A 27158-nucleotide genomic window follows, 5' to 3' on the forward strand; every position below is an offset into this window, starting at 1 on the left:
CTTATGATTGTGTTTCGTCTGGTCTGGATTGGAGGAGAAGGACTTCCTGGTGGCAGGGAGCTTCTCTTGACAGTTGGGTTGCTGGTGTTTCTTGTATTTAGGGCTGTGCTTTTCAGTACACTTGCAAAGAGTTTCACTCCTTGTTTGTTAAGGTGTACATGATCATGCATATGATGAGGTCGTATGTCCTTATGGTGGGCCAGATTGACATTTGGAAGCAGTGCACATCCTCTGGACAGTTCTGCATTGTTTCCATGAATGACATGGTTTGGCACATCACTGCATGGTAGTAGTGTGGATAGAGTAATTTCTGGGAATCGTTGCATGGCTCTGATGGTCTGATGTGCTTCTCTGTGGTTGTCTGTAGCCATACTGTGGGTTTTGTCTCCTAGATCTGTTGAGGGGTGAAGCTCTTCCATCGCCGGTGATTGTTCTAGCTGCAGATTCTTTTAATATTGAAACAGAATTGAGCTGTTCTTTCAGGTCATAGATAAGTTCATCTTTGGTCAGAAGTTCTCACTTCAAGACTGACAGTTCCTCCTGCATTTCTTTCTTAATCTCTGTTTGTTGACTTCCTACTGTTGATCTTACTGTCCTCAAATCTTCTTTAGTTTGCTGAAGTTGTGGAGAGTTGTGACTTGTGTCATCTGATCTTTGTTTCTCTGTAAGTCTTCAATCTCTTGTCTTAAATTCATCATGTCAGTTGTAAGCTTCTGCATGTGGTTTTCTTTCAGGTGGGACATTATTAATTCTTTCAGTTCCACAACTTCTATCTCCAGGAGTGAGACATTTTCTTTCATTTTTGACATTGGAGATTGAGTCAAAGATGCTGCTGTTGTCATCGTGTTTTGGATGTCTTTTACGTGAGAAGAGCTGGTATTTGGATCTTTGTGGTCATCTTGTATGGGAGTTGCATTAGACAGTGCCTGTTTTTTAATCGTTTTACAAAATCTCCCGTAAATGCTTTGAGAGCAGCCTCCGATCCCTGGACCATGACAGTGTCATACTGATATGTTCAAAATTAAAAATCTCATTTCATTATTCCTTTCAATGTCTTCAAATAACAGGATCTGTCGGCCTTTGCAGATGCCTCTCTTGGTGATGAAGTTGAAGTGTTGGCAGAAAGCTGTGTGCCATAAAGGGCTGTTTTCAGTGTAAAATAACAGGTTGGTCATGACACATTCATTATAGTCAGCAAAGAGTGTGTCAGGGTTTTTCTTCATCTGCTTCTGCTTGTGAAGCTGTTTGGAATGTTCCGAGCACTTCTGAGTGTAAATAAAAGGGGTGGGGCAAACATGCTGCAGTGGCCATAGCTGATTTTAGAATGTAAACAATCAACTAAAAAAAAAAAAAAAGATTAAATAAACCCCAAATCCACTTCCACTGGCACTGTATCTAATTGTGTCTAAAATGTTTTCTTTCTGTTCTTCTTTTTAGAGAAATATGAATTAACACTGTCTGCTCCTTTTGAAATGAAGATCTTTGACTGTTTCTTCTCTTCTCAGTTTTTCTTCATTTGTTGTTGTTGTCTGTCTGGATGAGTGTTGTTAAGGTGTTGTTTGTCTTTTCCTTCTTTGAAACTCCTCTTTATTCTGTGTTCTGCCCTTTAGAGATGTTCACCCTGTGACTTGCATTCAGACTCCAGTCTGAGAGGGTATCAGTGAAAACAAAAACTGTTTTCTGTGTAAAATAAGCAAAAACTTTGTCTTAGATGTTTGTTTGGACATGTTTTGCCTTGATTTTCCTTGTTTGTAAATGATATCTTGATTATTTATCTGGAGCTTATCTAAAGAAGACTTTGCAGTACTGCTGGAACTCCATCTCTCTCTGTTACACACACACACACACATATATAAGCTCCCCAAACATCGAGTTCATTAGTGACAGTCCTGCTCTCACTAAACATTCTGTCCTGACTTCGTTTTAAGCTATGAATACACTCCTTATGTATGCAAGAGCTACATCATAGAAAACCTCTGGACACACATTGTGAGTTTGTGGAATGGGGTGGGAGGGTGTTAGTATTTGTGACACCCCAGAATGCTAGTTATATCATCTCTCCTGCTTTATTGCATAATATAGTAAAAAAAATATATATATGTGAAAGTCACCCAGAAAGACTCAGCCTCCAAAAACACAGCACAGCACCTCTGAACATGAACAAAACATGATTTTATCAGCTAACATGTGGCAATTTTGATAACAATTAACAATCCTAAAATCAAACAGTCTGGCACTGACCATGTTTATCAGTCTTCCTCTCCTGTGGAAATCAATATCTTCTACAAAATGCTGTGAATCAAGTAACACATATAAGAAATATTCCAGGTTCAATACAAGTTAAGCTCAATCGACAGGATTTATGGCATTATGTTGATTGCCACAAAAATTAATTTCGACTCGTCCCTACCTTTCTTTAAAAACAGCAAAAATTGAGGTTACAATGAGGCTCTTACAATGGAATTGAATGGGGCCAATTTTGGAGGGTTTAAGGGCAGAAATGTGAAGCTTATAGTTTTATAAAAACACTTACAATAATTATTCTATTAAAACATGTGTATTATTTGAGTTGTAAAGTTGTTTCAATTGTAATTTTTACAGTAATTTTAGGGTTTGTTGACATTACATAATCATGGCAACGAAGTTGTAAAATTGGCTATAACTTTACACAGAAAAGGTTAGTAAGTGATTTTTATTACACTAAAATCATGCCTATATGCATAATGTTTGTCTTGTGGCTGTACTTTTGAAACAGTGAGTATTTTAAAGTGTACGAATTGGCCCCATTTACTTCCATTATAAGTGCCTCACTATAACCTCAATTTTTGCCTTTTTCAAGGAAAAGGAGGGGCAAGTCAAAATACATTTTTGTGGTAATGCCACAAAAGCTGTCAATTGAGCTTAACTTGTATTGAACCCAGAATATTCCTTTAACTCCTTTTTTGGGGTTAAATGTATTATTTATTTATTTATTTATTTATTTGCAAAGATTAATTTTCAAAGAGACTATATATATATATATATATATATATATATATATATATATATATATATATATATATATATAAAACAAGATCATCAACCACAACAGGTCTTCTGTACAGCATCATATTTTAAAAGTAATTACAAACATTAATTAATGTATTGTACCTATAAAAATAGCCTAAATTTAAGAGGTGAGACATGTGATGGCTGATTCTGTAAGGCTGCCTTGAAACGATGTGTGTTGTGAAAAGTGCTATATAAATAAAAATGACGACTTGATTTGATACATGTTTAAAGGAAGACCCTTAAATATCCTTTAAATAGATTTTTCAGGACAATGCAAGTAAAAGTTGGTAAAATAACAGGCTACGTTAAAATTGTAAAGGACAAACACAAAAAGACGCAATACAGTACTTTATTAAACAAAATAATATGCTGTGATAACAACAATTACAATAATCCAAGTTACTTTTTGATTTTTTTATATTAACATTTTATTGATTCACAAAACAGGATTGAAGAAACTGAACACACAAATACACATAAAAAAAAAAAAAAAAAATACAGACAAGAGGAAACACTTAAGAATAGATAAAAAAATATCTACAAATCTCCCTCCACTGCCCCTCCCCGAGAAACCTCCAAAACACATTTTATTAAACACATCCATGCTACCTAGCCTTATATACGACATTCCCTCATATGCCACCACCTGCCCATCTTTGTGTGCCACTCTTGAAACGAGGGCGCTCCAGCCGACCTCCATCCCCTAAGAATAATTTGTCTGCCAATCATAACATTGGCTAGGACCCAATCTTTTATGTATTTATCCCCTATATTAATGAATGCCCCATCGCCTAAAATACAGAGTCTGAGGCTAAATGAAATTTGAGTTCCCAATATGTCACACATAAAACTGAACCCTCAACCAAAATTCTTGTATCTTAACACACCACCAAAAAACATGGGTTGTGTCCCCATCTTCTGATTGGCATCGCCAGCAGGTGGGCGTGTCTTTAAGACCAAGCCTATACAATCTAGAGGGGGTCAAATAGAATCTATGTAAAATCTTAAATTGCATAAGGTGCACCCTTGCATCTCTAGATGTAGACTTGACGTTTTTTAGAATCCTAGCCCACACTCCCTCCTCCAATACCAAGTTTAAATCTTTCTCCCATAATCAATTGGGCATTCCAAATTGGGAGAAAAAGGGGATAAAAAAATAAATAAAAATACAAATAAAAAACAGGATTATAAAGACCACATTCCAACATTAGTGTAACAATCAAACCCTGAACATTCCTTAAAAAAAAAAAAAAACAGAAAAAAGAAAAATGTGCGCATTAACCCCACGCACGACAGCACCAACTGGCATCCATCCCTCCAAACTCAAACAGTCCATGCACTCCTATGAGAACCTCTGCGACAAATGCCGTCGGATTGCTCAAGTCCGGTGTTTCTATACACATTCTGTGAGACAGAATTACACAGCAAAAGATAATCTATAAAACAAACTCCAGTCAATAGGCAGAATAAACATAGGAACATCATTTAAAAACACTATCTGAGCAAAAATGTAGGCATTGCTGTAACTGGGGTAATGAATGGTGGTTCTGAATCGTTATATCAAGGGAATTTTCAAATAAATAAATACTCAAAACTAATGAATATTTGTAAACTTTATACACTTTACTGGCAAACCACTGTACTAAACACTTTGTCAGTCCGAAGAGTAAACAAGATATCCCCCTATTCGATTTAATAAATCATGACATTAACAGAAAATGTATCCAACCAGTTAGCAAGAAAAAAACTTTACCAAACAAACAGATAACTTCAGCCGTGTAAACATCCATGCTCGAATGTTGCTGGTTGGAAACTTACTGAGATGACGTAAGACTGACCCAACTTCTGCGTAGAGACCGCAGTGTTGGGTGTAATGTGATTACAAAATAGTTGCTGTAATCTAACTACGTTTAAAAGTCAAAAGTAGTGTAAACATTTTTATTATCAGATTACAATTGCTTGTATTCAATTATCAATTAAGTTTTTGTTCATGTTGTCTTGCACTTACACTGAATCCAAGGACATGGATGCACCATCATTCAAATGCAATAGCTTTCAGTTAAAGATGCAGTTGTAGAAAATCACTTTTTAGTTAGCCATGAATAATTGAATCCACGAGTGAAAGCGTCCAATAACAGGGTAGATACTGAGATTAAATGAGTAGTATTATTCAGCTGGTCATGTGATCATAACATGGCAGTCCCCATGAGGGGACCCTCTCCATGTAGAATAAAACTGCTTTTACAATGTTACTGATAAGACTGGAGTCTTCATCTCATTCGAGTTATCATTATTATATAAATATGTTTCAAAATTGCAATTGATTTCTTTAGAAGTTAAATTATTTTAATGAGGAAAAATTACTAAGTACACCTTAAAGTACATTACTTAGTCTGTTTGTATGATTTCAAATGCATGCTGTATACATTGCATCTGATGGCTGAGGGAAATCTGGTACAGTGGATCTCTTCTCACCCATAAGATCAATGTTTTCAGTATCATACTGTATTAGCTTGCACATGATGTTTAAATGATAATAATGTGGTGAAAAATGAATGATGTCTCTGAAAATAAATTACATGTAGAAAACCAGAGACAGGTAGCCAATACAGAAAGAAAGAAAAGACTATATTTGGTCTGTACAATGCATAATTCAAAGGATAAAAAAGGATTTAGATTTTCTGATTCTGAAGCATCTGACAAGTGGTGCTTAGAAATACAGATTCACAGAACACCTGCCATTTGAATATGTTTTGCTTTGGCCAGGGACAATACAATGTTGCTCTATTCTATTAAAGTGTTTGTTTTTTGTAGCTGTTTTGTGTCTAATGATTTTCAATGGGAAGATTGAGGTGGAACACTTTTGTTATTGCTATCTTTCTGCTGGGCTGTATATTTTGTCAGCTTGGGTTAAACAGATATTGTTTGTACTGCCTGCATGCCTCCGAATGATGTAAAATAGTATGCACTTGTGCATGTGTTTTCTTTGTTTTTGCTTATTGGACATTTTCTTTGCAGTACTTAGAAGATGATGTGAGTCCCCAAGAGCAAATAGCTCACCATTATTTTGCATCCTCTGTTTTTTTGTTTTTTTTTAAATATATGATTATGTAATGTTTGTAGCCTCCTCAATAGCAGAGTGAACCCCTTCTTTTGACTGATGGTTGGCTCCTCCGTTTGTGTGTGTATGTGTGTGCAGTAAGCGCCGCCCCTGCTTCAGCTCTAGAGGCGAGAGAGAGAGAGAGAGAGAGAGAGAGAGAGAGAGAGAGAGAGAGAGAGAGAGAGAGAGAGACGCAGGCTCTTATCACGCCGTGAGAACAGAACAGTGCCGAACCGGACGCGTGTTTCTCTTCCATACACCGCGCGTTGCTCACGGGGGCGCGGATCCAGGGGCGCAGCTGGCGTCGGGGGCTCGAACCTGCGGAAAGGACACGAATCCAGGACCGGGACTGACCCTGAGGATGATGAAGGTGAGTGTGAAGCTGATGCTTCTGTGAGCGCCATTCTTCAGGCTTACAGACGGTCTCTGTTAGCGGCCAGAAAAAAAGAGAGGGGGGGGGGGGGGTAGTAAAGTCTTTTTTTTCTTCTTTTTCTTTTTTTTTTGTGATGGTGAATAGAGGTCGCGCTTAACGCGAAAGCGCGATAGTGAAATTCATTAAACGCACCAGGTTGCGTTGCTTTAAATGGATGCTCCCCTCACATCGCAACCCGTCCGCCCGCGCGGAGAGACTCACACCGTTCCAGTGCTATGGAAACGGGAGAGAACTAGCTAGCGCGCTGAAGAGGGGGATACCCAGCATCTCAGCGCCGCCTCCAGCATATCAATGACGTTGGTTTATTTTGCGCTCTCCTAAATGTGTCACGGCGTTCGTTAGTTTGACGTTAATTCACCTTATAAGAAACTGTTCACCTTTAATTTAAGTGTCATGTGCGCGCGCGCGTGTACGAGTGTGTAAAATTCGTTGTTTTCTGCGGTGCGCTGCTCGCTCGCCTCCATCGTTTCGTAGTAAATTCGCGGTTTTCTCATCTATCGATTAAGAACGACCGGAGCGCACCGGCATTCTGTAGTGAAGTACCGGAGCGCGCGTGCGTGCTTCATTTATTTTGCAGACATGATCGGTGGTGCGCAGTTTACCCGTTATGTCAAACAAGTGCGTGTATTTCGTGGACGAGACCTACACTTTAGGCCTCTGTCAAGCGTTTGAGAGAATAAAAACGTAAAAGCTGAGAAGGGATGCGATTACGTTTCAGGGGTGCCATAACGGTGGGGCTCGCGCACAACTCTCTCGCGGCCTTGTGCAGCGGCCAAAATGCGCGAATGGCCAACGAGCACGTGATAGGATAGATTCGTGTATTTTGTTTCCTTTTAAAACAGTAGGGTTTGGCTGAGGTGTGTCCATGAACGCATCTCCCTTTGGGCTGAGCTGATTACACTGAGTAGAGCTCAGGAAGACCACATTCAGAGATGCTCTGATGATCACAGGTGCCTGACGACAGGGGACACCAAGTCTTCCTATCCTGAGTACTCGCTGTGCCTCTCACTTCTTTCATTTCCTATGCACCATTCTACAGTTTTGCCTGACTATATGTTTGGCCATTTTTAGAGAAGCCACAAAAGATTTAGTGACCTGTAATCAACTTACTGACTATGAAGGAAGCTAGGAGAATTTGTGGGCTTATGGATGTATTGTTAGATCAAAAATATCCAGGCGGCTGCACCTGAATGCTCATAAATTGAGGCCGTGCCTTACTCCACACCCCATCTAACCAAGGATCAGCCTGTAAACAATTACATTTATATAGCAGACACTTTAAGACACTTTAGACTTACTAATGAGTAATAATAGCAATTAATCTTAAAGAGGTGGCTATGCAAAGCTTCAGAGTACAAGTTGTGCACTGAGTGAAGTTGCTTTTGTGACTTTCCTTACGGTTTATTTTAAACTTATCACAAATGCCTCATGTGCAGGTAGAGATGTTAGACTGTAGTGAGTGAAAGCCCATTAGAATTCAGTCATCCACTTCTGTAATATGTTTATCCGTAACTGAACCACCCCTAGATCAGAAGCATTTGGTTCCTCTCATTCAAGATGACTGTGGAATCAATGCCATCAGCTAAAACATGAATCAGCTGAATTAAAAGTGAATAAGCCACTTGAACTCATGTTGCCCAGCTCATCAGTCTTTGGTGTTTCGTGTGTTCACGCTGGAAGCACATTATTTGCAGATCTGGGGTTTTGTTGTGCGTTGGAGCAGAATGGGTTGGATGCATCCCACTGAAGTGCAGAAATCGTTGACTCTGTCTCTATGAGGAAACAATATTAGTCGTGGAAACTTCAGTGATGGTGTGACGCCTTCATCAAGCTTGTGCCATCAAAAGCCACTTTTTTTGGTTTCTGTCAGCCAACTAGCATGCAGTTACTAACAATATATTACTCAATGCATATAGCTTTTGTTGTAAGAAGTGGCAAGGTTGATGAAATTGCTTTAAATGAATGAAAATATAAAGTTTTGCAGTACCAACAACCCTGTTAATGCTTCATTAGCTGCTCTGTTTTTCTTTAAAGCAAAGTAAATTTTGTGTGTGGCTGTAATTAGTATGTGACAAGAAGCCTTTAAAGAGAAAGTTCACCCAAAATTAAAATTCTGTCATAATTTACTCATCGTTATGTCGTTTTTAAACCCATATGACTTATTTTCTTCCGTAGAACAAAAAGTGAGATATTAGGCAGAATGTATGGAAAAATACATTCAAATAGATGCAATGAAAGTGAATGGTGAATAACACTAACATTCTGTCTAACATCTCCTTTTGTGTTTCATGGAAGAAAGAAAGTTATACTAGTTTGGAACAACAGGAGTAAATAATGAAAGAATTTTCATTTTTGGATGAACTATCCCTTTAACCCACCAAACGTATTCAAGAATGTTTATGTTCTGTATTTCTTCTTCCTTTTAATAATGTTTAAAAAAACACCAGACAGAAAATTTTAACAGATTGTCATGTGGAAAGAGGTTATGTACACACGTTGCAATTATGCCTTGAAACATCAGTTAGCACCGATGTGGGATGTTGAACACGGACTGTCATTCCGTATTGCCAGGGAATTTCCATATGCATTAGCATGTACGCCACTGTCTGCAGCCATTCTCTCCCAACAGGTCTGATGCATCTGTGCACGGTGATGTTGACTTGTGAAGGGACATCTGGGAAATGGACTGCTAGAGTTTCTGTTTGGACTTAGAAAATAGTCTTGAAAATGAAATGATATCGGTGGACTTGTGTTATATGCTCTTGAAATGTGTGTACTGTTTGTGTGATGTTTTGTTGAGTCTGCATTGTTTTGTTGGCAAAATCTTTAAAACAGAAGGTTACAGATTCACTTTGCAATTTGCATACTACTCTCAAGACATGAGCAAAATCTAATCCTTTCCTCTGCAGCCATCTTAAAAAGCGCTAGAATTAGCTTGGAAACTCTAGAACTCTTATATAAATAGTGATTCTGGAATGAGTGGTCACCTGAATGGTGATGTATTGTGTTCTGGATTGTATGGAGGACATTTTAATGATTCTGATCTGATGGTGCATGCTTAGGTTTTCCAACAGTGTAAAATACAAAGAAAAAGCATCGCTTACTCACTTAATGTGCATCCTTTGCTATTCATTGTGTTACTAGAAAAGCTTCATGACTTTGTCAGGAAGTAAAACATAGAAAAAAGAAGGTTTCGGGGGCCTGGGTAGCTCAGCGAGTAAAGACACTGACTACCACCCCTGGAGTCGCGAGTTTGAATCTAGGGCGTGCTGAGTGACTCCAGCCAGGTCTCCTAAGTAACCAAATTGGCCCAGTTGCTAGGGAGGGATCGTGGTCGCTTTAATGTGGTTCTTGTTCTCGGTGGGGCGCGTGGTGAGTTGTGCGTGGATGCCGCAGAGAATAGCGTGAAGCCTCCACACGTGATACGTCTCCACGGTAACGCACTCAACAAGCCACATGATAAGATGCGCCGATTGACAGTCTCAGACGTGGAGGCAACTGAGAGTCGTCCTCCGCCACCCGGATTGAGGCAAGTCACTATGCCACCACAAGGACTTAGAGTGCATTGGGAATTGGGCATTCCAAATTGGGGACAAAAAGGGGAGAAAATCAAGAAAAATTTTCACATGTTCATTGTGTACCCATTTTCTCTGAAAGCAAAAGAAAAAATTATGTTACTATTATGTTTCCATGACGTTCCAATCCAAAAGAGGAAAATAATAGAAATGGATTATGGCAGTCAGTAGTGGGAAATATGCCAAATTTACCATCTTTCCCTCAGCAGCTGTATTTAAAACTATATTGCAGCAGTGGTGACTAGTTTTTTTTTATTTTATTTTTTTATTAATGCCAAGATAATAGAATACAAAGAATAATGTTATCACAGTCTGTGAAAAGGTTCCATTATGATTTCCCAAACTCATAAGTAGGAACTTGAAGTCTCCATCCCTTCTCAGCATTCCCTTATGGAGAGGAGCGATTCAAAATCAACAAACATACAATTCTGAAACTTATATGCATATGTTGATGCATCCAACATATCCAACCGTCCAACTGTCATCCAACCATCGTTAAAACAGTTATGAATTCACTTTATATATTACTCCTTTACATCCGAATTTACAGTACATTCAAATCCCATCCTTTGCAGCCAACTTAAATCACACTAGATTCAGTTCTGAATATCTTATATAAATAGCCATTCTGGAACATGTGGTCATCTGAGTGGTGATGTGATCAGGACTGTATGTAGGTTCCAATAGTTCTGATCTCAGATTTTGACGTGGGTTCTGGCCGTTTACATCAGCACAGTAGTTTCAGGACTTTTCCACAGATCTGGTATACCTTCACATGGAGAGACATGTGCATCCAAAAATATGACTACGTAAGTGCGGGAAAGAGCGGGAAAACCAAGAGAATGGCCAGATTTAGAAACACTGCACTGGGAGCGTAGGCTGGGAATCCACCCACCCACACACACATGCACAGTGACTTGATTTAGGCTGTATCACACACACACGCGCGAACACATATATCTTTTGCATCTTTCATGTCTGAAAGGCTTTTGTGCTTTTGCTCCAGTTGTTTGTTTTAGTAACCGTGTGGGCAGGCAATGCTGCATGGGTTTCAAGCATTTATAATCTAAATTTAGACCTCAAGAAAGTGCAAAATGTTTTATCACGATGATTCATATGAGAATGTAGAGGGAATAACAAGCTTAAGCAGCATCATACCGCTAAGCAGCTCAGACTCCAATAGTTCCTTAAAAAGTTCGGTTCATAATGTTATTTCACTGTCTGTACAGCTCATTTTGTTTCTTTTATTATCTCTATTTGCAAGATATTTTGAGAATTAATGGATATATGAGTTTGAGTGTGCATGTGTGGTTATGAGAGCTTTCTTATCCATAGCGAAGCAGTCTATTTTAATACATTCACTATTTCTCTCTCTCTCTCCACGTGTTTCTCCAGTTCCCTATCCTAGACTCCTAGCCCACTGTACTCCGATTACATAATCGTCCTCCCGAGTCAGGTGTGTGTGCGTGTGTGTCTATGGTGAGGCAGCATCCTCTGGTCTCTTAGATGGTCTGTTTTCTTTTTTCCCCTCTCATTGGAGAAGAATGCTGTGGTGGAGTTCTCTCAATTATAGGGCTGTATTGTCTGTAGCACAGCAGTGAAGATACTGAATGAACAAAACACTTCATTTGTCTTGCACCTTTCTGTCTAGACATTTTAAGCTCTTTATTTGTTGAACAAAACTCAGTAGAGCCACCTAGAGTTTGTAGAGGCACCTGGATGGAGAGATGGCAGACAGTGGAGATTTGAGTGCTGGCCTAAAGCAGATGTTCTGATGGGTGAGGTGGAGATATTACATTATTGGACATGGAGGCCTGTTACAGGTCTGTGACGAGGAGGAGGGCGTGGCCAGGCCGAGAGGATTCACGCCGGTGCTGGGTTGCCCAATCAGCCGGAGAGAGATAAAAGGAGGAGCCTAGGACACAAGAGAGAGAGAGAGAGAGAGAGAGAGAGAGAGAGTGTCCCAGGGCATGCTGAGTGACTCCAGCCAGGTCTCCTTAGCAACCAAATTGGCCCGATTGCTAGAATCACATGGGGTAACCTCCTCGTGGTCGCTATAATGTGGTTTGTTCTCGGTGGGGTGCGTGGTGAGTTAAGCGTGGATGCCACGGTGGATGGCGTGAAGCCTCCACACGCGCTATGTCTCCGTGGCAACGCGCTCAACAAGCCACGTGATAAGATGCACAGGTTGACGATCTCAGACGTGGAGGCAACTGGGAATCACTACACGACGACAAGGACTTAAAGCACACTGGGAATTGTGCATTCCAAATTGGGAGAAAAAAAAGGTCCAAATGGATCATTTGGGCTAGAAGCTAGGGTGAATGCTCCTACCGTGGAATGATCGTATTTATGAAATGAACATGCATAAACAGCACCACAATGTCATAATTGCAAGTGGCATACTCTGTATGTTCCTTGAGCCCCAACTTTCTGATTTGGGCGACGTGTCAATTAAAAAATGATGGTGGAGTGGAAGCTAATTTTAATTGTGAATGTTGACTGTACAATAGCATTAAAGCATGCAATAAATTACTACTCATTTAACTAGTTTATGAGGCAACACACTTGCAGACAAAATTACTTGTTCTATCATTTTTTTGTGGCAGTGTAAGAACAATAAAATACATAACTTTTTGTAATTTTTGTCTTTTGCTCTTCATTTTGTTACACTATCACTAAAAAGGTTCCTATCTGTGTCAAAAAGTAAAAGGGAGAACAAATCAGGAAATTACCCAACATATCAGTTTTATTTTGACCAAAATCACTTCACTGTAGTTACTACTAAAAAGACCAGTTTAACCAGCATGCAATTCCCATGCTGTTCTAAGCTGGATAGTGTTGGTATGGTGCTGGCCTAGCTGGTGGACCAGCTTAGCCATGCTTTCACCAGCAAAATGTAGATGTTGAAGCTAATTAAGCAGTTGGGTTGCTAGTCCATGCAATGCTGGACATTTCAGCAGGGAAGCAGGAACTTCCCCGAAGGAATAATGTAAATCTGTCTATAATTAACTTGCATCTATCTTAGGCTTAATTGAGAACATTAGCTGATTCATCACTTCAGAAGCGATCTACCTGAAATCTCAGGTTTGCAGGTATGACATGAAGTGTAAAATATATCCAAAGCTGGAGTGACCATATCATTCTGGGCAGAGGAGATCTAGGTCAGCTCGAACTCTTGAGAGTCAGATGAGCATATTTGGTTACCTCTATGGAATACGAAATGCCATAAGACCAAGGGTTGGTCCTGTCTGTTTGAAAGTTGGGGTCGTTTCTCAGGGGTCTACAGAAGCCTCATTATTTTAAGTAATACAGAGTGGACTAAAATGGACACCAGATGTGAACAAAACAAGACCTAGTTTGGAGGGTGGGTTTATGCAGGTCTTTTCTTTGCACCAAAGAGCCAAATTGTGATTTTAAGCCCAAAGTATAGTCAGATGCGAACAATGAGCGGCCGCGTACAGGACACTTGAAGCAAATCTCATCATCAGCATAGTGCTTGAGCACTGAACGCGTGCAACCCGATTTTTCTAACCACGTGTCTTTAAACTCGCAGAATGCACATGCTCCTGGAATTATTTGCACTAATTATTGGATCCACAAGGTGGAAACACTCACATTTGAGCCGTTGCTATTACGAAGAAGTGCTAGAAAAAGTTATAATCACCGGTAAATATCAGGAGACAGAAGGTAAAAACATCAACAGTGGATGTGCACATCAAGAACACATGTTTGAGGAGGTCAGAAGATACCTGCATTTGTATAACTTAAGTCTGAAAGACTGTAAAGACATCTTTATGGGTCTAAACTCCTGGAGAGAAAAAGTCTGGTGTTCCATGGCACTCGTAGCATGCATGCGCCAACTGCCTGTGTATGTGTGCACAATCATATGGAATATAGTTTGACAGGCTCGCGTTCAACTATACGCAGACTTTGGTAGACGAAGTACACTTCGGAGAAACTTGCTCTATCATTTTAGGTTTAGGAGCTTTACGGCCTTATTGTGTCAAACATTCTGCAAAGGTCCCATGCAGGTTTTTGGTTGCCCTGCACCCTGTACCTGAGGGTATAGCAGTGTTTATACAGTATAGTTCTTAATCAGTGGCGTAACTTGGATCTTACAGGCCCCTGTGCAAAGCACCTGTCGGCCCCCAACCGACAGTGTCCCCCTCGCTGATTTCATCGCCCATGGTCATTTTAATAGTTGCCTTTCGGCCCTCCCTCATGAGTCCCCCTCTCACCCCAGGCCCCAGTGCGGCTGCACACCCAGCAGTGCCTAGTTAAGCCACTGTTCTTAATGTTCATGTCAATCATTTCCATGTCAGCTCTGGTCAAATATCAATTTTACGGAAAACTCAATGAATTGGGTCAAAAGTTTAACAGATTCACACTCAATTAACCAGTGAGACATGATCAATTTAATGAGTGTGAGGTTTGGCTGTTGGCTAAAGGACAGGAGTGTTGTGGATGTGTGCACCAAGGCATTCACATAGAGAAAGGGTGACTGAGCAAGAGAGAAAGAGGAAGAATGTTCCTGGGTACAGTTCATTCATGCAAGAATAAAGGCAAAAGAAATTAAGAGATGCCAGATAAGCAAGCTTATACACACACACATTTGTTTTTCAATCATGGTGGGGACTTCTGCTTTTTTTGTTTTTAGACTGAGCTAATGATATCCTAACCGTACACCTAAACCCAACCCTCACAGTTTTCAATAAGACTTTATTTTGTATATTTATTACGCAGTTTTCCTTGTGGATACCTTTGGCTTGTCCCAACAATGTTGGTGATTACAGGTTTTATCTTACTATAGGCAAAACCTGACCCACACACATAGACTTGGACCTTTAATGCTAGTGTTACTGTGCTGCTGTTTTGTCTGTTAATGAGCAAATAGCCTCTTTTTGGCTCTTAGAAATACTCTTTCATCCTGCTAAGTTTATCCCCATCTAATCTGAAAATCTCAGGGGCTGTTGCATCATTTAATGTGTGTGTGTGTGATGTATAATAATTTCTGTGTGTGTTTCATTGCCTACAACTCTGATACACGAAGTGCCACCTTGTCTCAGCTGTAATGTCTCACATGAGAATAAGCTGCAGATGAATTGTGATGTTTATGACTTGTACATGATCCTCATCAGCTGTTCTTTCTCTGTTCTAGAGTGATCTGATGGTAGCTGGGACAGGATTGCAGCTTTTCCAATGCAGTTTTTCTGACTAATTTGCATAATCCTACTGCTTACTGTTGCCTTCAGAGAGAGAGAGAGAGAGAGAGAGAGAGGGAAAGAAAAAAGAGAAAGAGAAGAACATTGCAACACTGAGAGAGAGAAAGAGAGAGACATTTCTAAACTCACTAAATCATACTCAGACATAATCAGACTCAACAGCATCACTTCCTGAAATCCTAAAAATATTCCTTTGTTATCACATTGGCACATCTGTTCAACAGGACAAACACACACACACTCTCTACCCGTGCACATATTCCCACTTGCAGTGTCAGAAATGAACTTTCTTTTACTTTTTATTTTATTATTTTTTTATTAAGAGGCAATATTCGGCCCCTGAAATTTCTTAGTAAGGAGATATTTTTTTATACCTTTATGAGGATATTTGTTCTCTAACCATAGAAAACCTTTATTTATATGAAATATGAAAACGTAATTGATTAACTGAAACAAATTCTCAATTTGATCAGTTATGGTTGTTACTTATAAAATCAAATTAACAATAAATACATGCTATCTCTCAATAATTCACAAGATATCATAACACAATAAATGCGCTGCTAGAATACATTTTAAATAATTGGTTGGTCACAATGTTAGATTAGGCAGGTCTCTCCTGTCTTAAAGGCACAATAGATCGACCAGTATTTGTTGAAGTTTTGTTGGTGGACAACAACATCACTATGCTGGTTCACCAGCTAGACCAACACCAAATGAGCACTAACCAACATAAACCAGCCTAGATCAGCATTGGAACTGCATGCTTATTAAGCAGCAGGGAAACTCAAGGGGCTTTCACACTGACCGTGATTTGTCATGGCACAGCAAACGCACATAATTATTTTTCAATGCGAGTTGGCCATTTGAGGCGATTAAAGGTGATATGAGTGACAGCGACTCTTGGTGATGCAACAAAGTGATGTGACAGTGTTTCGCTTCATGCACATAAGCAGCCACACAATGCGGTGCAGACATGTGAGCTGCGTTCAGATATATAGTTAGATTTTGCAGTCGAGTAGACCTGCCTACTAGAAACCAACAGTATGACAATTTGCCTACCTCCAGCAATTAAATTCAGCTATTATATTCACTTAACAGAGCCGGTGACACAGATACAGTCACTGTGTCCCATTAGAAACATGTGCAGGACACAGCTAATGGGTCTACACACACACAAAGATACACATAGCCTCTGGTATTGATTCTGTAAAGAAGATAAGAGGAGCAGTGATGGTGGAGTGATAATACAAACCCTTAAAGTCTTGTGTGTATATGTATGTGAAAACACACACTTGTCTGTTTGTGTTAAGTAATTCAGAGCACTCTACACTTGAACAACAGACTTCAATGATGGAGTCCAGTTATCAGATCAAAGGAAACCTCTCTCATTTACCTGGATTGTGTAGCGACACTAAGATAACAACTTACCTAGTATGGAGCAAATGTAGTTGCTTATATAAATCCAAAAGACTTTGCTCTTCTGCTTCAAATTAACACATTTTGGGTTTTCTTTTTAATGCTTTAAAAAAAATTCTACGGAGTTGCCTCATAGAGAGATAGAGATAGAGGAAAGGAGAGCACAAGAGAAAGAGAGCACAGAATTGTGGGGATGAAATCTTGGAGCTGATTATGTATGAATGTTCCTGTGTAGAGAATTACTCTGCCATCATCTTGAGTCACTGTCATAGGCAATGTGAAAGTCAGCAGGAAGCAAAACTATAACGTAGCAAATCTTTACTCAAGCATGGAAGACATGGTTACTCATGCATTGCTTCTCTATAGCACTGTGACCTTGTATTTTGCTGTAGCACAGGGGTGTCAAACATACGGCCTGTGGGCCGGATCTGGCCCATCAAGGAGTTATCTCCGACCCGTGGGATGATTTTCGGAAAAAATAAATAAGTAATGTTTGAAAACAGTCAGGTTGATTTGCATGTAACTTGGGTAAGTTGTATTCATACAATTATTTTATTAGCAACAGCAGAACAGATAAACATTTAAATTTGTGGTGTAGCATGTAGCTACGTTATAGCTTGCATGATCTGTGGATTTTCTTTTAATTACACAGGACATTCAGCGCTCGCAGAATCACGCGTATCAGCGAACGCCACACATGTCTGAGGGTGACACAAGTTCCATGGCCACACATTCCCACAGTGAAGTTTCTCTCACAGAAATAATGACAACATGGACAGGTCCAAGGATGAATATTAGATAATAACCATTGCATTGTTTCCGTCCCATTGAACTATTACTAATTTTAAGCAGGCTTCAGTTTCATGGTGTTTATGTTCGGTTTCAGATGATTTATTGAGGCTAAAGCTCCATCCAAAGAGCGAGCGGTTCTCTCTTTTTCTTGTAAATATTTTTGCTTGATTCCCTTCTACTAATTGTGTGTGTATTTGTGATGTAACCCCTGGTTAATGAAATTAGTAAATTCCATGTTTTTCCTTTTGTTCAGAGTAAAACACGCACCAACCCGCCAAATGTGGAGATTTTATGCGCAGTGGTGGGTTATTTCTGTGGCGGGCGACTTTTACAAATCTTGGAGTGGCATGTGACAAGAAATGCTGTCAGACACAAAGATGCGCGTTTGAAGAAACACAATTGATTATATTTTAAAGAACAGATGAAAGAATAAAGCCGTTGATGCACGTGTCTGATTCGCTGTGTATTCAGAGGTGCTGTGCCGCCCATAAGCGCAGCGCTTCTCATGGAACATGCGCATGCGAGTGCTCACTGATTCTGTTGTTTCAGTCATCTGAAAATAGTTTGCAACTGCAAGAACAGTGTCGTCTATGAGAACGCTGCAAATTATTTCAGACCATCGCAAGAGGTGCTCTAAGTTTAGTTTGCTCGATTTCCACAGAGCAGTTCGCATTGACACGCGTTGTGAATGCAACACTGCTTTATTTCAAACATTTGTGGCTGAATACCCATACAAAGCAAATGACATGCAGCGACATTAATGAACTGTCATATGTGACATCATAATTCACTACAGCTTCAGAAGTGGTGTTTTATATACCTTTATGAATAACCAAAGGAGTTGGTAAAAAAATCTAATTGGGCATTCACAGCCACTGTGGCTGGTGGGCAATTTTTTTTATATATATATTTTTACCCCAGTTTTAGCTATGAAAACAGCATCTTTCTATTTTCCTGCTCCAAATTAGTTTTTGCTCCACCGCTGAACTACCAGCATCACTAAAGAAATTATGTTTTACCCAAATTAGGAGATTGCAGTCTGAATTGAATGTGTGACATAAAAAAGCGTGCACCGTGAAATAACACCAAAACAGCGTGCCTTTCAATTGCGTTGTGTTCGCTGGCTGAACTCAACAACAAACACAGTGACTGGTTTAGTCCGATTCATGAATAAATGACTCTTATGAGCCGGTACTTTTAAAACAATGATTCACCAGCTCACGAGTTCTCGTTTTAAATCAGTTTGATGAATCCTTCAGTGAATGAATTTACTGAATTACTCGGAGGGGCTGCATGAATATGTGATTTTCTGCAAGTTGCTCTCAGTCATGTCGAAATGTTTTGTGTACAAAGTTGATAAAATATGATAATATATGATAACATTTTGTTAAAGTTCATTAATAATTGTAATACATCAAGCTATTTAAACAAAGTTAAAGAATATATATAAATGTTGGCACTGTCAAAAAATGGTCATCGCGACTCTATAAAGTATCAGCACTATGGAGCCACATGCTTTTTTTTATTTATTTTTTATTAACATTTTTTATTGATTCCAAGACAGACAAAAATAAATGTAACCACAAAATTATGCATTAGGAATCAACTTATAACCCTTTACAACCCCCCACCCCCCCCCCCCCCACCCTGCACAAATATAAAATAACTAAATATCCACATATAAACAGACACACAAATAGAAATACATAAGTACATAAAAAAAGACAAAGTTCAACATATAAGGAAAAAAAAAAAAAAAAATGGTCTCCCTCCACTGCCCCACACTAGGACCTCTCCAAATGAGACAAATAACTGCCCCATTTTGTGCCATAACTCGACAGGTTCCCCAGCTGTCTGGAAGTCATCTCCTCAAAAGCTGCCACTTTACCCAACTCGGTGCAACACTCACGAAATGAGGGTGCATCAGTTGACTTCCAACCCCTAAGGATTAGCTGTCTGCCAATCATCACGCTGGTTAGGACCCAGCTTTTCATATATTTATCTCCTATATTCAGGACCCCTCCATCACCCAAAATACAAAGTCTGGGGCAAAATGAAAACTGAGTGTCCAGTACGTCACACACAAAATGCTGGATCCTCAACCCAAATTCCTGAATCTTATTACAACCCCAAAAAACATGGGTTGTGTCCCCATCTTCTGACTGGCATCACCAGCAGGTGGGTGAGTCTGTAAGACCAAGCCTATACAATCTAGAGGGGGTCCAGTAGAACCGATGCAAAATCTTAAATTGCATCAGAAGGATCCTTGCATCTCTAGATGCAGACCTAATGCGTTTTAGGTTCCTAGCCCACTCTCCCTCCTCCAATACCAAGTTTAAATCTTTCTCCCATAATCTCTTGAGAGAAGATGAAGCTCCATCCCCCAGACTCTGAATTAACTGGGAGTAATACACAGAAGTTCATGACCTTTCCCATAAGCAGTAATCACCATTTACAAAGTATCTGCCGCTTTAGGGGGGTGTACACCACTCCCAAAAACAGTACAGAGCAGGTGGCGCAGCTTTAAAAACCTAAAGAACTGGGATCTAGGAATCTTAAAATGTTGAACCAAATTATCAAAAGATCTCAGTACTCCACTCTCCTATAGGTCACAGAGTGTAGTAACCCCCCTCCCAATCCACTCTGAACAACAGAAAGGGGACTTTCTGCCTCGATATGCTCAAGGCAACATTTAAATAAATGTCCGAATTAAACACTCTGGACACTTTAGTCCAAACCACGTGCAAATGCGAAATAATGGGGTGTGACTTAACTTCTCCGGTTAGTTTGATCGAAAGGCTTTGCCATGGCGAAATAGGGGCAAGAACTTCTTGTTCAATAAGAAACCAGGGAGGGGCTCTCTTAGGTGGAAGCGACCACTGAGCCAAATGTCTGAGACCGAATGCATAACAATAAAACAAAATCTTGGGTAGGCCTAACCCACCTTTGTCAATTGGCCTATGTAACCTATTGAAATTGAACCTGGCACGCTTACCATTCCAAATGAAGGACTTCGCTATGCTTTCAAATTGCTTGAAATAAGAGAGGGGGACATCTATAGGGAGAGACTGTAACATTTAAAACCACCATTTTAATTACATTAACCTTCCCAATCATCGATAAGTGTAATGAAGCCCACCTGTCCACATCATTCGAAAACCTTTTTATTAAGGGATCAAAATTATCTCTGACTAAATCAGACAAATTTGCTGGGAATAAAATTCCCAAATACTTAATGCCCTGTTTGGGCCACTGGAAGGCGCCTGGTTGGAAGGCCATTACTGGACAGTATGCTGTCAAAGCCAAAGCTTCGGATTTAGACCAATTGACTTTGTATCCTGAGAACTTGGAAAAGGAATTAATAATTCTGTGGAGGTAAGGCATAGATCTAGTGGGGTTGGAGACGAATAATAAAATATCATCTGCGTAAAGCAGAAGCTTATGCGCCACACCTCCCGCAATCACCACTGGAAAATCATCCTCCTTTCTTGTCGCAGCTGCTAATGGTTCCAGGACAAGACAGAACAATAATGGAGAAAGACGGCAACCCTGCCGAGTGCCCCTATTCAGAGTAAAATAATCTGAAATTAATCCATTTGTTTGTACCGCTGCTACAGGGTGTTTATAAAGTAACTTAATCCAACCAATAAATGTACTCCCGAACCCATACATTTCCAAAATCTTAAAAAGATAATCCCATTCTACCATATCAAACGCCTTTTCGGCGTCAAGTGAGATGGCAGCGACCGGAGACTGATCATTCGCCACTGACCACATAATATTGATGTTATCAGAAGAGCTGCGGCCCCGAATAATCTATATGTAGATCTATATGTATAAGAGATGTCATAACTTTACTTAATCAGTTAGCCAGGATTTTTGACAAAATATTTACATCTAGTTGGATCAGGGAGATTGGACGGTAACTTTTACACTCACTTGGATCTTTGTCCTTTTTAAGAATCAGACTGATCCAGGCTTGTGTCATGGTTGGAGGAAGCTTTCCATTCTTTAATGATTCAGTATAAACTTCTAACAAAAGTGGAGCCAGTTCTGTAGCATAGGATATAAAATATTCTGCTGCAAAACCATCTGGCCCCGGAGCCTTGCCAGTAGGTAGGGACTTAATTACCTCGTCAAGCTCCTCCAAGGTTATCTCAGAATCAAGAGTGTTTTTTTGCTCAGTCTTCAGTTTGGGAAGATCTAATGGTTCCACAAAGTTTCTAATATCTTCATCAGTAGACGAAGACGTGGAACTATAAAGATCAAGATAGAATTCTTTAAAGGCATTATTAATATCAATGGCTGAGGACCAGTCGGTCTCCATATAAACACTGATTTCAGTCTTTAACATTTGTTGGAAATCAGGATTTTGCAAAAGGCATACATTAAGGTGACAACTATATGATTTCTTTTTCTCTATATGTGGCAACACCTCTAAACTCACCAGGGCATAAATCCGAGACTAAAATGTTCCCAATTGACAACAACAGATGAAATGAGGGATTTGGATATAAATCTATTCTAGAATAAATCTTATGGACTGATGAAAAAAATGTATAGTCTCTACCTGATGGGTTCAAATGTCTCCAAATATCTGTAAGACCAAGATTTTTACACATCCTGTGAAGCATCAGTGTTGCTCTAGGGGGCTTGCACCTTTTGCTTCACTATGATCAAGGACTGAGTCCATCAAAAGATTAAAGTCTCCTCCCAAAATTATATCATGAGGGGTGCCAGCAGCTTGCAACATCCCTTCAAGATCTATAAAAAAGCCCTTATCATCAACGTTAGGTGCGTAAATATTAGCCAAAGTCAGACTTTGCCCCTGAATATCTGCTAAAACAATAATGACTCTTCCTAATTTATCATTAAACTATTTGAGACATTTGAATTGTAAATGTTTATTTACCAATATAATGACTCCCTTGCTCTTACTTGAGCCAACACTAAAGAAAACATGTCCACCCCATATCTTCCCAAATTTTTCAGCTTCCTGCGGGGAAAGATGCGGTTCTTGAAGAAACGCTATATCATATTTCTTACGTTTAAGATAAGAAATAACCTTCCTTCTTTTTATGGGGTGCCCCAACCCATTCACATTCCATGTGGAGAGAGACAATCCACTCATATTAAGATTTGACATTTTGATATAGTAGAAAAAATAAATTGTGTGCCAAAAACAAAATTATGAAGACCACATTTCAACATTAATGCAACAATAAAACCCCAAACTTACCCCCGAACAAACTAAACAGAAAAAAGAAAAATGCGCACATTAACCCCGCGCACGAAAGCGCCAGTCCCTTTAAACTCAAAGAGTCCACGTACGCCTACGAGAGCCCCCGTGACAACTTTGCCATCGGAATGCTCAATTTTCCTCACAATTTTGTAAGGCAAAATTACATAACATCAAATATTTTGTAAAACAAACCCCAGCCAATAGGCAGAATAAAAACAAAGAACGTGTAGACTCATTCACAGAACTGTCTCAAAGGTGTGTTCCTTCACAAAACAAATTCCAGCCGATATAAAGCCGTTCAGTTTCCTCGGTCAGACAAACAAATCTTCAGTGAGCCAGCTGATGAGTGCAGCAGATGACATAATCATTCCAATGTTGCATGAAAATACTCCACAAATCATACTCCAGCCAACAGGAGGCATAAGCACAAAGAACTGACAGATACATCCATAACTGTCCATAGTGGTTTTACTCGTTGGGACAGCGCACACTTGACGACAAGCTGTCTAGATTTCAAGCTGTTTTCAAAACCGTCATAGTGTCTGGGACTAGTCTCAGCATGTCGCAGGAGTGCGCACACAATAAGACCGTTTGTTGTGAGATCCAAGACTTCTCGTCGCAGACCAGTCGCCGACTCAAAACATAAAAGGAGATGAGCTTGAGTCGTGTAGTGTCCACAAGGCATTATGCCCCTAGTCCAGTGCTATATCCAGTTGTCATACTTAAGTAAAAGTAAAGATACCTTTATAGAAAATTTACATAAGTTAAAGTAGTGCAAGAGAAAAATACTTAAGTAAAAGTATTAAAGTAACTGATATTACATTTACTTAAGTATCAAGAGTACAAGTAAATCGCATAAATTACAGAATAGCTAATTAAACCCATGGTAACTTATTTGATTGGCGTGCCATAATGGAATTTATATCAGGAGGAGTTAACTCAAGAACTGCTCTGACCAATCAGTCAGTGAGTAAATGCACTCAACTCTGTGCAAAATAACAAATTAAACAACATGCGAAAATCAAGCAAATTGGTGACTGTACAGTTTAGATTTCATGCATTTCGTGCTATTGATGAAGAATAAAGCTTGCCAGAAAATAAAACTCATTTAGCTAGTTTATATGAGGTGACAGGCTTGTGCACCAAAATAACATTGCCCAACAGTATGGTATAAGGCCATTCAAGAATGATAAAATAAGACACATCTAATGTACATGTCGTTGCATTGGTCCTAAAAAAGCTTCCTGCTTTTTCAGAAAGTGAAAAAAAATAATAATTGCAAAACAGACCCATTCTGTCCAAGGAGGACTTGAACGCGGTCTAAACCACAACATAACTGAAATAGTGTTTATATTGGCTGTGTTAAACATACATCGATCAGCCACAACATTAAAACCACTTGCCTAATATTGTATAGGTCCCCCTCGTGCCACCAAAACAGCACCAACCCGCATCTCAGAATAGCATTCTGAGATGCTATTCTTCTCACTACAATTGTACAGAGCGGTTATCTGAGTTACCGTAGACTTTATCAGTTCTAACCAGTCTGGCCATTCTCTGTTGACCTCTCTCATCAACAAGGCGTTTCCATCCGCAGAACTGCCGCTCACTGGATGTTTTTTGTTTTTGGCACCATTCGGAGTAATTCTAGAGACTGTTGTGTGTGAAAATTTTGAATCTAAAATCTAGAATTTACTCCGAATGGTGCCAAAAACAAAAAAAAAATGGAATGGTTTTGATGGAAACGCCTTGTTGATGAGAGAGGTCAACAGAGAATGGCCGGACTTGTTCGAACTGACAAAGTCTATGGTAACAGACAACCGCTCTGTACAATTGTGGTGAGAAGAACAGCATCTTATAATACTATTCTGAGATGAGGGTTGGCGCTGTTTTGGCGACATGAGGGGGGCCTACACAATATTAGGCAGTTGGTTTTAATATTGTGGCTGATCGGTGTATGTGGATAAGATACATGATTGAGAAAAAGAAGTCCATAAAAATTGGAACTTTGAAGGAGGGACTTGAGTCATATTTAGTGACCAGAACAGAGACTGGTTGGCTGGGCTCTTTTCATTTGGGCCAATAAAAAAACACCCAGAACACCCTAGCAACTGCATAGCAATGTGCTACAAACACAGAAAACAACTTGGCAACAGCATAGTAACAACCTGGTAACCAACATAACACCCTAGCAACCACATATTGTAGCATTGCTCTAAAAAACACAGAAGAGCACCTTGACGACTGCATAGCATGCCCCAGCAACCATCTAGAACACCCCAGTAACCACATACTGTAGTATCAATGTGCTAAAATGCTAAGTGAAAACTTTAGCAACCACCCAGTACACCCTATAGTTTATACAATAAATATTGTTAGACATTTTCATGAATTCTGGTAATTATTTATACACATTACACCTTGGTTAAATGTAAAAGGTAAATGCATTTGATCGATATTCATATGAACAGGTCTCCTGGAAAGGTTTGAGACTGATAGCACATTATTTCACAGGTTTCATAATGTTTAAGCCTAAACATATCAAATTAATTAGTCAAAAACAGATTCAAACTTACATGAGCAATTTCTTGTCTTCCCCAGTGGAGACAGATGGAACACTAAAATAAAACTGATCCATTCTAAGGTTAAAATGTCCTTTCTGTTTTAAAATAAAAAAACTTGGCATATATCCAGATGTACTTTCGGCATTTTAAAGAGAAGATTCAGGTGTCTGGATCACAGTAGTGGAGTGATGATATATGGTCCTGACAGAGTGTATCAGATCGTGGTCATCTGCTGTATCCTTCGCTATATAGTGCTCAGAACCTGCACGCAAAATTGACTGCGTTCAGAACAGACTTTGTGGGCACGTTTGTGCCGTGGCCAGATCTGCATAATTCCAAAATGGGCGCTAAACTATCACAGACAGCATGTGCAAATAAACAGCGCTTTTAGTGGCCGCAATTCATTCTTAGTGAATTCGCACTTGAGAGTGTGAGTGTGAATATAGCCACAGTGCTGAACTCACCAAAATCATAGCACAAACAAAAATGGTGGTAACAAGTTATTCTACATGTTGCCACAGAACATGTTTTTATCCACTTTTTTTTTTAGACCAGAGATGTGAAGCAAAGCCAATGACAAGACAGGGCAAGCCAAATGAGATGCAGCATTATGGCTGCCTCAAAATCTCAGAAGTCCTGTCAGTTTTGTTCCTGTATCCTGTGTCTTCTGTCTCTTCTCTAGTTGGTCAGTGGGGGCTCTGTAGTGAATGCCGAGGCAGTATGGGACCATGTGACCATGGCTGACCGAGAGCTGGCCTTCAAGGCAGGCGATGTCATCAAGGTGTTGGACGCCTCCAATAAGGACTGGTGGTGGGGTCAAATCGATGACGAGGAGGGCTGGTTTCCTGCCAGCTTCGTAAGGGTGAGTCCTTCTCCAACTTTAACATTTGTTTTAACATTTACCTGTCTTAATGACCCCCTGTTTAACAAACACCTGCCCAATACACTGACCTGTCAAACATACATCTGCCCAGACTTACCTGTATAACACACACCTGCAGAACCACACGTGTTTAACACAGCTGTTTTCATATCAAATGAATTGCAGTTTGATAAAGCTATTTAAATGACATGATTAAGACATGAGACATACTGGGCTGGCGAATATTAGAGAATATTAATGACAAAAAATGGATTTTTTAGCCACGGATATTTAGTTGGCACATTTTGGTAATTTACAGTTTAATTATACAATAATAAAACATTGATTTTCTGTTAAAGGAATAGTTCACCCAAAAGTTTTAATTATTTTACTCACATTCATGTTGTTCGAAATCTGTATGACTTCTTTTCCTTCTTGAAACACAAAAGAAGTTGTTAGGCAGTTATGTTAGTCTTAATCACCATTCACTTTCATTGTATCTTTTTTCCATGCAATGAAAGTGAATGGTGACCTAGGCTGTCATTCTGCCTAACATCTCCTTTTGTGTTCTATAAAAGAAAGAAAATCATCCAAGTTTGGAACAACAAAATGTTCATTTTGTGGTGAGCTCTCCCTTTAAAAACACCTTAGTCAGAAGAGTTCACATTCTTCCCTTTAACCTCCAGCTTAAAACCAAACTCTTCTTTGTGTTAATGTTGTTGTTTCTCTAAGGTGGAGTCCCACCCCCCTCAAACCAAACAGCTTTTTTATATCAACCCTGTCGCTGCATCACGCCTCACAAACGCCACGGCTAAGGTGCGTTTTTTTCAAAACCACTGCTTACCGTTTGACCGTTGAATGCATTTCATCGCTTACTGCTCACATGTTGTCGCTT

General features: G+C 39.6%; 1 protein-coding gene across 3 annotated transcripts in view; it reads left to right on the forward strand.

Annotated features, from left to right (window-relative positions):
• The first annotated feature begins 6349 nt into the window (after nucleotides 1-6349).
• LOC127438815 (rho guanine nucleotide exchange factor 9-like) overlaps nucleotides 6350-27158 on the forward strand; it is a 42036-nt gene continuing 21227 nt past the window's right edge. For 2 of the 3 annotated variants that reach the window (XM_051694692.1, XM_051694708.1), the window contains exons 1-3: nucleotides 6350-6521; nucleotides 26084-26263; nucleotides 26996-27079. In XM_051694692.1, the coding sequence (XP_051550652.1) occupies nucleotides 6513-6521; nucleotides 26084-26263; nucleotides 26996-27079 (273 nt within the window). In that variant the 5' untranslated portion in view covers nucleotides 6350-6512. The remainder of the gene's footprint in view (nucleotides 6522-26083; nucleotides 26264-26995; nucleotides 27080-27158) is intronic. The other variant, XM_051694699.1, reaches the window with a different exon arrangement.

This window comes from Myxocyprinus asiaticus, chromosome 4 (assembly GCF_019703515.2).
Source record: "Myxocyprinus asiaticus isolate MX2 ecotype Aquarium Trade chromosome 4, UBuf_Myxa_2, whole genome shotgun sequence".
Lineage (NCBI taxonomy): Eukaryota > Metazoa > Chordata > Actinopteri > Cypriniformes > Catostomidae > Myxocyprinus > Myxocyprinus asiaticus.